The 12,373-nt window shown below is 38.2% G+C and overlaps 2 protein-coding genes across 3 annotated transcripts; one reads left to right on the top strand and one right to left on the bottom strand.

The window, feature by feature from the left end:
* Window positions 1-4,447: 4,447 nt before the first annotated feature.
* On the top strand, window positions 4,448-5,367 carry LOC133728089 (serpin-ZX-like). The gene has a single exon (XM_062155498.1). The coding sequence runs from the start codon at window positions 4,476-4,478 to the stop codon at window positions 5,196-5,198; it is 723 nt and encodes a 240-aa protein (XP_062011482.1). The 5' UTR covers window positions 4,448-4,475; the 3' UTR covers window positions 5,199-5,367.
* A 734-nt stretch (window positions 5,368-6,101) lies between these two features.
* On the bottom strand, window positions 6,102-11,801 carry LOC133731709 (auxin response factor 4). 2 transcript variants are annotated; one of them, XM_062159114.1, is made up of 12 exons: window positions 10,927-11,801; window positions 10,737-10,793; window positions 10,398-10,580; window positions 10,190-10,274; window positions 10,022-10,112; window positions 9,389-9,553; window positions 8,596-8,715; window positions 8,437-8,506; window positions 7,908-8,070; window positions 7,076-7,818; window positions 6,798-6,988; window positions 6,102-6,531 (listed from the first exon to the last, which is right to left on the bottom strand). In XM_062159114.1, the coding sequence occupies exons 1-12, from the start codon at window positions 11,275-11,277 to the stop codon at window positions 6,348-6,350; spliced, it is 2,403 nt and encodes an 800-aa protein (XP_062015098.1). In that variant the 5' UTR covers window positions 11,278-11,801; the 3' UTR covers window positions 6,102-6,347. The 2 variants fall into 2 exon arrangements, with proteins under 2 accessions (XP_062015098.1, XP_062015097.1); XM_062159113.1 differs by having other exon boundaries at window positions 8,437-8,512.
* Between the last annotated feature and the right edge of the window lie 572 nt (window positions 11,802-12,373).

The raw sequence follows: 12,373 nt of genomic DNA on the forward strand, positions 1-12,373 counted from the left end.
TTCTTACTAAAGAAAACAGCTGCTTCATTATCACAATAAATCACAAGTGTGCCTGCCACAATGTGACTTAACAATTTAGTTTGCATCAAGAAAAACCTGATCCAAAGTCCTTCACACACAGTTTCATATACTGCAATAAATTCAGCTTGCATGGTGGAGGTTGAAACTAGTGTTTGCTTCATGGTTTTCCAAGCAACTGCACCTCCTGCTAGCATGTATACATATCCACAAGTTGACTTCTTGGAGTCTGGATAGTTCCCTGCGAAATCAGAATATGAAAATCCAACGAGTTTCAGATCCTCCACTTGCTTATAAACTAGCATGTAATTCTTTGTTTTCTGCAGGTACCTCAACACTTTCTTCCCAGCTACCCAATGTTCATGGCCTGGATTAGACTGGAATCTAGATAAAATCCCTACTGCAAAAGACAAGTCTGGCCTAGTGCAGACTTGTGCATACATGAGACTTCCTACAAGTCTAGCATAAGGCTTTGACTCCATATCTTCTTTCTCAACATCACTTTTGGAACTTTGCTTCTTGGTTAGTTTATCTCCTTTGGACATGGGGACTTCTCCAGCTGCACACTTCTCCATACCAAATCTCTTTAGAATTTTGGTAACATAATTCTGTTGAGACAAACCAAGTAGTCTCTGTGCTCTATCTCTTTTAATCTTAATGCCTAGTACATAGGATGCTTCTCCTAAGTCTTTCATGTCAAAATTATTTGACAGAAAACTCTTAGTGTCTTTAAGCAGTTTAATGTTACTGCTAGCCAAAAGTATATCATCCACATAGAGAACTAGGAAAATAAAATTGTTCCCAACTGTCTTCAAGTAAACACACTCATCAACAAGATTCTCTGTAAATCCAAAAGTAGAAATCACAGAATCAAATTTCTTGTACCACTGTCTAGAAGCTTGTTTAAGGCCATAAATTGATTTTCTTAACCTGCATACTAAGTTTTCACTTCTAGCTTGCACAAAACCTTCTGGCTGCCTCATATAAATCACTTCATCTAGTTCACCATTCAAGAAGGCTGTTTTAACATCCATTTGGTGCAGCTCCATATCAAAATGAGCCACTAAAGCCATGATTATCCTAAACGAGTCTTTTGTAGAAACTGGAGAAAAAGTCTCAGTAAAATCAATACCCTCCTTCTGTGTAAAACCCTTGGCAACTAATCTTGCTTTATGTCTCTCTACACCATAACTCTAAATGCTATAAATTATATTATGCTCATCATTCACCTAGAATTTTTGAAACACATCAAGTAAAGTTTCTAAGTGAAAAAGTTCACAATACAAACCTTGAGGATTTAACCTCAGATTTTGAGGAAATTGTGTCGGATGAGAATATAAGTGTTGTATTGCCTTTAGAACAAGATGTAACTGATCGAGTCACTGGTCGAGTAACTGACCACGTAACTGTCCCTGATCAAGTAACCGGTCATGTAACTGGTCATGTCACTGACCAAGTAACTGTACCTGGTCATGTAACTGGTCAAGTACCTGTCACTGGTCAAGTCACTGACCAAGTAACTGTCGCTGGACAAGTAACTGACCATGTCACTGGTCAAGTAATTAACCAAGTAACTATCACTGGTCAAGTAACTGACCCTGTAACTGATCAAGTCCCTGTCAACCCTCAGCCTAGAAGATCACAGAGAGCAAGAAAACCAACTTATGGGGGGGAAGATAGTGACTACATTGCTTATCTGCAAGAAGCAGAAATTGAAATGGACTGTGCAGAGGACAATGATCCAACTACATTTAACCAGGCTATTGAAAGTAATGAATCTCACCAATGGCAGCTAGCAATGGAAGAAGAAATTGATTCAATGAGCCAAAATGCAGTTTGGGAATTAGTTGAACCTGACCCTAATCAGAAACCTATAGGTTGTAAATGGGTTTTCAAAACCAAAAGAGATGCAAATGGCAATGTAGAGAGACATAAAGCAAGATTAGTTGCCAAGGGTTTTACACAGAAGGAGGGCATTGATTTTACTGAGACTTTTTCTCCAGTTTCTACAAAAGACTCGTTTAGGATAATCATGGCTTTAATGGCTCATTTTGATATGGAGCTGCACCAAATGGATGTTAAAACAGCCTTCTTGAATGGTGAACTAGATGAAGTGATTTATATGAGGCAGCCAGAAGGTTTTGTGCAAGCTGGAAGTGAAAACTTAGTATGCAGGTTAAGAAAATCAATTTATGGCATTAAACAAGCTTCTAGACAGTGGTACAAGAAATTTGATTCTGTGATTTCTACTTTTAGATTTACAGAGAATCTTGTTGATGAGTGTGTTTACTTGAAGACAGTTGGGAACAATTTTATTTTCCTAGTTCTCTATGTGGATGATATACTTTTGGCTAGCAGTAACATTAAACTGCTTAAAGACACTAAGAGTTTTCTGTCAAATAATTTTGACATGAAAGACTTAGAAGAAGCATCCTATGTACTAGGCATTGAGATTAAAAGAGATAGAGCACAGAGACTACTTGGTTTGTCTCAACAGAATTATGTTACCAAAGTTTTAAAGAGATTTGGTATGGAAAAGTGTGCAGCTGGAGAAGTTCCCATGTCCAAAGGTGATAAGTTAACCAAGAAGCAGAGTCCTAATAGTGATGTTGAGAAAGAAATTATGGAGTCAAAGCCTTATGCTAGACTTGTAGGAAGTCTCATGTATGCACAAGTCTGCACTAGGCCAGACTTGTCTTTTGTAGTAGGGATTTTATCGAGATTCCAATCTAATCCAGGCCATGAACATTGGGTAGCTGGGAAGAAAGTGTTGAGGTACCTGCAGAAAACAAAGAATTACATGCTAGTTTATAGGCAAGTGGAGGATCTGAAACTCGTCTGATTTCGCAGGGAACTATCCAGACTCCAAGAAGTCAACTTGTGGATATGTGTACATGCTAGCAGGAGGTGCAGTTGCTTGGAAAACCATGAAGCAAACTCTAGTTTCAACCTCCACCATGCAAGCTGAATTTATTGCAGTATATGAAACTGTGTGTGAAGGACTTTGGATCAGGAATTTCTTGATGCAGACCAAAGTGTTAAGTCACATTGTGGCAGACACACTTGTGATTTATTGTGATAATGAAGCAGCTGTTTGCTTTAGTAAGAACAGTAAAAGGTCAAATAATTCTAAACACATTGATCTAAAGTATTACAGTGTTAGAGAAAGGGTAAAGCATGGTGAAATAGCTGTTTTGAGCATTGACACGAATTCACAGCTAGCAGACCCCTTCACCAAGGCATTGTCAGTAGCAGCATTCCAGAAGCATAAGGCAAGCATTGGAGTTTTAGCTAATCTAGATGCTTAGGTTCAGTAGAGAGTTAATCCAGTTGGAGCAATTTAAATTTCTAAGGTTTTTGAGTTCTTGTATTTTTAGTTGTGATCATTTGACTTTATTTATCACAACTTATTTGTAATGACAGATTTTATTATTAATAAATTTTGAGGTATTTTCAGATTTTGGTTATTGCTGCAGTTTTTGTTGAATGTTCTGAAAATTATCGATTTTGTGTTTAAAGTTATACTTGCTATCAGATGGCTTAAATCATGTGAAGCATGATGATAAGGTTCAAGCAATATTTTTAAGCCATCAGTGTTCAGTAAATTTGCTTGAGTTTCTGGTTTTAGAAACATAAAGTAGGACCTAATATATGTTTACTTGTTGATACACATTAACATATATTGTATCACTTCTGGTTGAACATATGTGGATTGCAGAAGCTTGTGTTAGTGGTTTTGAAACTCTGCATTTTTGTTAAAATGTATACTGTTTCTTGCTCTACATAAGTAACTGTGATCTGACCATGTTGGAATGGATTTTCGATTTGAGTTTGTTATCTGGCGCGCACTTCAGTAAGTTAAGTAGGTTTTGATGTTCTCTGGTGCAAATCATCGAGCATGATATGTGTGAGTCCAAGGGGGAGATTGTAAGATCAAATATGGACATAACACATATCATCATAAAGTAATTGATGATTAGCTTAATATCAATCCTAGTTTAACATGGATACAAACAGTGAATCAATAGTAGTGACTTAATGAAGTAGTGTATCAATTCATTAAGGATAGTAATCCATTGCTTAGTCTACAAGAAAGGCTACAAGTTGTGATACATTAGGAATCTAACCGTGAAACCTAAACCGACAAGGAATGCTTTAATGGGAAGCTTCTTGAGGTTTAAGTCTCATATATATACAGATGAATTGGTCCCTGATTACTACCACGACTATTGCATAAGTTCTGTCCATTGAGAAGCAAGTTGGTAAGTAACAGAAGACCATATTCAGTGATCAAGTTAAGCAGTTGCATGATGGAATCCATGACTGTTATTGCTGAAGGTAAGCCTTAATCCTTTTATGGTTGTTGTGCATATGTTGTGAGCATGTAACTATGGTTTTACAAGAATTCAAGTGAATTCATGGGTCGAGAAAGAGACGAAAGGCCTCATCCCTCAGATATGATTCTTCCTCCCGGCTCAGTCAGCAGTGGGACGAGTCTCATCTTTGCAAACGCCTTATACTTCAAAGCAACTTGGAACGACACGTACTTTAATGCATCGAAGACAAAAGAGCATGAGTTTCACCTTCTGAATGGGGACTCGGTTAAGGGAGTGCCTTTCATGACCAGCAAGTATTGTCACTCAATCGGTACCTTTGACGGCTTTAAAGTCTTGAGACTTCCTTTCATGAAGTATGACCATGATGACTTATTAAAGGATCGCTCACGTAACCGTAAATACGACCCCCGGCAATTCTCTATGTTCTGGTTGCTTCCGGATGCAACAGATGGGCTGCCGGCTCTGGCCGAGAGAGTTTGTTCCGAATCTGGGTTTCTAGATCGCCATAGATCGTGTGGGAGTGTTAGGGTGGGGGACTTCTTGATCCCAAAGTTCAAAATTTCTTCCAGGTTCGGAGCTTCGGGTGTTCTGAAGAAAATGGGGCTGGGGGATGTTTGTAATTCAATGGAGATTGTTCATGAATCTGTAATAGAGGTTGATGAAAATGGCACAACAGCTGCAGCTGCAACTTGTGGTCAATTGTATTGTAGCTTAGGCGAACACTATGAGCCCGAAGAAAAGGTAGACTTTGTGGCTGATCACCCCTTCATGTTTCTGATAAGCGAAAACATGACGGGAACGGTGCTGTTCATGGGGCAGGTACTCAATCCTCTTGCGGGATGATTATTATTGCTGGAAGATATGTTTACAGTAGTTTCAATTCCTAAGAGAGTTAATTTGGTTTCGCTATGTTTCCTATAGCTAAATTTTATTTTCTAGTTTACTTCTTGTTAACTCGTTGTGGACTTGCTGTTATATTCCTAAGAAAAGAAAAAAAAATTCCTTTGTAACCGTATCCTTGTTCTTTTGGACAATACTGAGTTTTACCAACTCCAATATATGCATATGTCTTCAGGATCATTCTTCTAATGTTTGTGATAGAAACTATTGGCGTTAATGAAGCATATATTTTGAAAGAAAAAGAAAATAATACAGAGAACCGGATTCTTAGAGTCAAACATATTAGTTGAGCCGTTTCTTTTCAGATTGACACTCATGTTAACCCGAAACGCACACATTCAGTGATGACCATGCATTTTGAAGTTAACCCGCTTGTAATTGTGGAGGTTTCAAACCCGCTAAATTTGAGTGATGGTGTTAGAATTGTTCAATCTTTTAAACGCTCTTTTTTTTTTTGGTTGAAAGATACTCTTGATTAGAGTTTACATCATATGACAGTGTTTCTAATAGCCTACTGTATCCCCATTACATTTATAGTTAACTTTCATGAGCACCAACATCAAATGAGTGACCTAGTTCTATGTACCACTGTGGGTACTAATACATCTTGTTTGTCTAGATGGCAGCAGAAGGGTATGTACAAGTCATTCTGGCTTTTGATCAATATATTGGCTACTGCCTCCTTTCAAAAAAAAAAAAACTTTCATGAGCACCAACATTTGTAGCGATTTGTAGCTAAAACTTTTGCATGTTATCATTTCATTCCAAAATATCTTCCACGAGATTATCACCTCTTCAGGTTCCAAACAAATTCAGAAATTCTGTCCTTTCCTACACTATTGTTGGGAACCTAGAGAATAATTCCAACACTCAATAAAATTTTAAAACCAGCATACAACATACTTAGTGTCAATGAGAAAGAGGTCAATCGACAGAAAGCCAAACACATCTCGTTTTCAAGAGACTGGAAATGGCGATTACTGAACTTACGTCTTAAAACCCAGAAACCGGCGACTACACAAGGTTCTGGTGTGCATGGTATATGCATATGCAGACATTAAATTTTAACATAATGACAGCATTGAAACTTTCTCAGACCCTAATTGCTGTTGGAGAAGAATCCGGCTGCCCAACTGATGAGGACTTTGACACTTCCAGCATAGGTGGAGCTTGTTCCAAACAACTTTGGGTATCATCACTGATCATTCCGATTGTCATCTTCTCCACTTCTTCCTGGGTGTATATGTGAATTTTGGAAACCACGTTGCAGAACTCACTGCACCAAGAACCCATTATTTCCAGAAAGTTATATATAAGAATTAAAAGTTCAAACAAAAAATAAGAATCTATATTTATAAGAGTTAATCAGAAGCATATTCCGAAAATAAAACTTCAAGCTTGTTATATACATTGGATGGAGAGGGTTGTGGTCATTAGAAAACAGCAAGCAACTGAAGTTAGAGATACAATTATGCTATTGCTTCCAAACATGCTAAGACTTTACCATGTGAAAGTTTAATTTAGAGAGAGAGAGAGACTCACTGCCATGGGTCATCCCCAACAACCATGACATCATTCTCACTGTCAGTATACAAGATCCGCCATCCTTTATTAGGATCTCGTAGAAGGCCTTCCATGCTAAATAGCCGCTCTAGTTCGCTCAGCAGGTCACCGTAGCCATTCAGTTTTGAGAGATCAATGGCTCTTCCCACTAAGCTGCCTTGCTTGTGAACCTTCACTCAATATATGTAACGTCAGTTGGCAAATATATCCAAGACATGGCAACTAACAACCCAACTTTGGTGGTAATTATAGCATACCTTTGTACAACTCCTCTTACTAGAACTCTGACTTAGTGTGGGAGTTTCCCCCGATAAGGAAAAACCGAAAAGTTTACATCCATTAGCAGTTCCATCAGCGCTGACCTCTTTCGGACTTTTTATATTTGTCACTAAAGTAGGAAGAGCAGAGGTACTTTCCTGTGGCTGATGCTCACCAGGTTTTTTTGGCCTTCCAACTTCGTTTCTTGTAACTCCCATCTGAATAGAATATGGGTTCACTTTGATACTCTCTCTGGGTAAGTTGGTAGTATTAGAGCATATCATGGGATCTTGGCCAACCTTGTGAATGTCACCATAAGGAAAATACATGTTTAGAAGCGATTCAGAACCCAGAGTGAACATATTCGGTTTGGGTGCCTGATAACTGTTGAAAGATGTGCTACCAAGATTGGACTCCCAATCGCCCAGATTGAAATTTGCTTTTCCTGTCAAAGATCTCAATGGGCATATTTCTTGACCTTGCAAGACTTTCGGAAATCTATCAGATTCCGCAAATCCTGTGTAACTGGTGTGGTGAGCTCTCATGAACTCGTCAATAGTAGCCTTCTGGGTTACATGTGATGCAAGATTTTGATGTGCCGAAGGCTGCATCTCAAAATCCACAGGGCTCTTTAATGTATCACATCCATAGTGGGGTGATATGAAACCCATATTTTCTTGACCTTGCAAGACCTTAGAGGATTTAACTGTCTCCTCAAAGTCCATAAGCCCACAACTTCCAGCTGCAAGAAAATTCAGATTCAGAGACAACCAATATGGGAAAGAAAATAATAAAAAAATAAAGTTGCTATCTCACTGAGAAGTATTCTACCAGGAATGGAGTGGTTAGGTGGGAACGCCTGCAGACTTGTCCGCAGTTTCTTCAATCTTGGAGAAGACTGAATGCTCAAAGGTGGGAGAGAAACAGAAGGATCAATCTCCCACAGAGAGACTCGTTCTTGATGATCATTTCCTATATCGTCATCCCATCTCACCTGATAAACGTCAACCAAAGGGCGTAAATATAGAATTTTTACCACTGCAATAAAAGAATTAGAATTCCTGAATTTGGCAGGACTTTATAGCACGTGCATACATAGTGTATGTGTAGTCGTGTAGACGCATAATGACAAACCAACAGTGACCCTAAGAGCAAACAGTCTTGCGTTTAAATCTTCCCAGTTGCAATCTTCTCTCTCTCTCTCAGAAAGATGCAAATAGAAAATTCAAACTTTGATGCAAAAAGGAACTTGGAAGTGGAGGCTATAATGACAATTGTCCTAGCAAAATTTAGTGACAGAAAAATTTAATAATATGCAGTTCATTACAATAAAATAAGTAACACAAAATACATGGCATACCATTAAGCATCTCCATTTTGAGTTTCGCCATCGATAGGGATCCAAGTCACTGATGCCGGTCACTACACCACTGCACCTACAAGAAACCAGAATCTACATCAATAAAAATGTGATAAGAATAACATGCTGGTCATGCTAATTATTCAACTGATGAGAGACCTTCTTTCTGGTGAATCATCCCTATCAAATCTCATTTTGAATCTTGTCCCCATGGTCACTGGATTAGCAATGCTTCTAACATATTTTTGGTAGGGAATAACAAACTCCGAATGGCTTGCCCTGCATTCAGCAATTAAAAGTGCATAAGCATAACCAAGCACTTGTGAAATTTCCAAGGCGTCAAGCTAAAGATAAAGAAGCTGTTTAATGTATATGCATCTTATACACATGATAGGCTTCATGTGATGATTTGTCGATTAGTTGTAAAAATATATATCCCCTGTTTCAAATTTAGAGAAGAAAAAGATACTATTGAGTAGTGGATTTGAGCAAATAGATAGAGAGGTCCTCACGATTAAGCATACAAAACCAAGTCTCATCTAAAGAGAGAATCATCCTTTAAACAACAGATGTTCAAAACCATGAGAAAGCATTTTATGGGTTTTGAAGTGAACATTATATTTATTGGCAGCTTGTCAGGCAACCTGTCAGATCCACTTAGCCAAAATTATTTGGAGTGAACAGGAAATGTATGCATTGCACACATTGAATACTAGGTATTTTGTTACAGAAGAAGATACGACAGATACACAATATATTATTCTTGTAATGAGAAAGATTTAAGAGGACGATACATAAGTTTAGGAAAAGAAACAGAAGAAAAATTGCTCTGAATAGACTCATATTTCTATTGATTTTGTCAAAATACCACCAGAAAATCAAATACTATTATTGGCAAAGAGTCAAGTGGAATGATAGCATATGTCCATTTTTCAAGTGACCATAATAGTACCTTGGACTGTAGAATACATGGAACATGCTCTTGGTGGATACAGCATTAGCGACTGGGGAAAGAACACTAGAATAAGAATTCTGGTTGCCGATAACTGAATCAGGAAGGCCATTTCTAGGCCGAACAGCTCTTCTAATGCCCAACCTAAGCTCTCCATTTTCACCCCTACAAACATCATCCGTCAGAAGTGACGTAAGATATCAAGGGCATCAGACAATGAACAGGAATCAAGAAAATTTTTGTTCCTAGGAGGTACATTCGCATTTTCGTGCTCATTTGTGTCATCAAATCGGTTGATATTAAGAATACACACAAGTTTACAGCTAATTACATGGGAAAACCAATTCTGGCCTCTGGGACATTGATGTGTATTCCAGCGGAACAAGATTTTAAAAATAAATTAATAATGTAAATACAATTACGTACTATAAGGGCAAATCAGTGTTTTTACAATCCTTTGTGATATTAATAGCCCTTCAAAACGGGCAAACATCCTATCTATACATTACCTGATTGTATTCACTAAACACCATTTAAAAAAAAAAAAAGGGAGCCTTCAAATTGGTCAGGAAACAAATGTGACTGATTACTAAGCTGTGATCAATTGCAATATATTCAATTAAAAGTAATTACCTCAGAAAGAGCACAGCATCCCCTGAGACAAGATTCTTTTGGCTTATAAAAATACTCCACCCTGTGGTGAGCAGATGCCGCCGTGGCTGACCTGGTGAATATTACAGAACAAATTGTATAAATTTAATCGCCAAACAAACCACACAGAGTGATGAGAAAATTGTTTACCTCTATAAATATGTCGAAACCTCCATTCTACACCATGTAGGTCCTTTGCAACAAGCTCTTGAGAGGGCCTTTGCTGCTTATAATCCTAAGAATTGAAACGTAGAAATTTATTCTTTTAGTTTACGTCAAACTCACTACATCAAAAATCATAGTTTCCGGATAAAGACAAAAATGTGAATGCAAGAAAATTAGATTCATAAATCCTCACCAGAGGAGGGAAACAGTCTTCTGCAGCTCTGCGAGGAACAGAGAACCCTCCATGGGTACTGGTATCAGAAGCTGTAAGTGTTTTGCAAAACATGTGAGGGGTTGATTTTGTAGGTGATCCCCCATCCCCCTCATCCACCCCCAACTCTTCAAGCTCTTTGCCTTCCAAATTCATTCCTGCCGACTATTGAATATCCAAAATTCAACCTCATCATAACCCAAACTAAAAAAATAAATAGTATTCCAACACAAACCCTTTAATTCGACAGCAATAAAAAGAAGTCAAATAGAGTATAGCACCTCCAACAAAAATACTTTTGCTTAAAACCAAGCATCATACCTCTGCCTGAGGAAGCAAAGTAACATGTGTATAGACCTCATCATTCTCCTTGTTAGCCTGTCTCAAAAATTCAAGAGACAACAAATTTCATTCACCAAATCCTATGTGTAAGAGGCAGAATGCTTGAAACTCATATGGAAGTATATAAACTAAACAAAATTAAGTTCAGCAGGCCAAAACTGTTACTCACAAGCAGCTGGACATTGACAACCTTGCAGAAGATCTGTGGCTGGAGATCAAAGTGAGGCTTCTCCATGGATGAGAAAGGAGGGGATGATGAGGCAACTTGTTCCAAGTGACCTTGTGGGAAGTAGACAACCACATTTCCTTTCTTGGGTAGTGAAATGAGTGGACCAGCACAAGCATGCCAAAGCTCCAAATAGATTGAAGAAATCACAGGAACTGATGATGAATTTGAAGAACAAGAAGAAGTTGAAGAGGACAAACAATGAGCACAACCACCCTTGTCACAATCTCCATTACAATATGCATTCTTCTCCACCACATCAGCCACTACTGCATGGTTCAGATCAAATTCCATGAATTGTTCACTGGGGTTGCTCAAACAAAAACTTCAGCTGATTACACAATCCCACCAGCACCAGTTTAGAACAAATGAAAAGTTGGGTATCAGAAACCAAGTGGAAAAGTAAGGAAAAACTGGAAATGGGGTCAGATTATTTCAAGAAACTCATATTTTGAGGGGTACCCAGAAAGCTAAAACAGAAGAGAAGTGAGGAAACTACAAGAAAAAATCATATTTTGAGGCATAACCCCAAATCACACTAACCAAGCCACAACCAGAAGAGGGTTGAAGTTGAGAAGGAAAAGAAAGGGTATCAAATAATATCAAGAAATTCAAAGTAGGATTCCTCCACACCCATTTGCAGGTAGTGAGAAGAGGGAGCAGCAGACATAGACAACTGCATATAGGATAACAAAAGGCAAAAATAGCCAATGTGGTGATGGCTTTTCGACTTCGACTGTTTAAGACAAGAGGAAGAAGAGATGGAGAGAGAAAGTGAGGGGACTGTGTTGGGTGGAGGGGACAGGCTAAGACAGTACATTGCCCCCACTCTCTCTCTCTCTCTCTCTCTCTCCCTCTCTGCTTTTGCCCTTGGCTCTTTATCTTTTTTTGGCTTTTTAGTTACTAATTTCCTTTCCAGTTCTCACTGAACCACTGTAGGGGGGAGGCCCTCCACCAAGACAAAAGGAAGGTCTGGCAAGAATGAAAAGACAAAAAGGGGTTTCCAATCCCTTTATTTTTCTTCACAAAAAAATTTCAATAAAAAGGAAAATTGTCATCTTCTTCGGACTGAGTATTAATGAAGTTAATAAAGAAGACTGTCCTCCTCAAATTTTAACCTATCGGTTTCCCTCCACAGAGAGGGGGTTTTCATTCAATGAAAGAAAAAGGTAAGAAAGGTAAAGAGCATCTTCGTTTTTCTTTTTGTTTAATATCAACAACACATGTAAATTATTGATTAAAAACAGACACATGTAAATTATGGTGAAACAAAAGTACAAAACTAGCTAACCTATGATTCTATGAACCGCACCCTCTACATCGCCTAGGGAGTATGAATAATGGAAGTGGGAATAGGAGTTGGGAATAACTCAATCTCAATCTTATCAAC

Source organism: Rosa rugosa, chromosome 2 (assembly GCF_958449725.1).
Source record: "Rosa rugosa chromosome 2, drRosRugo1.1, whole genome shotgun sequence".
NCBI classification, from domain to species: Eukaryota; Viridiplantae; Streptophyta; class Magnoliopsida; order Rosales; family Rosaceae; genus Rosa; species Rosa rugosa.

Coding starts and splice junctions, on each gene's coding strand:
- LOC133728089 (XM_062155498.1), top strand. CDS start 4,476: ATGATTCTTCCTCCCGGCTCAGTCAGCAGTGGGACGAGTCTCATCTTT.
- LOC133731709 (XM_062159113.1), bottom strand. CDS start 11,277: ATGGAATTTGATCTGAACCATGCAGTAGTGGCTGATGTGGTGGAGAAG. Junction 8,513..8,595: donor GATGATTCACCAGAAAGAAG/GTCTCTCATCAG, acceptor GGTTTCTTGTAG/GTGCAGTGGTGTAGTGACCG. Junction 8,071..8,436: donor CAAAATGGAGATGCTTAATG/GTATGCCATGTA, acceptor GACGTTTATCAG/GTGAGATGGGATGACGATAT.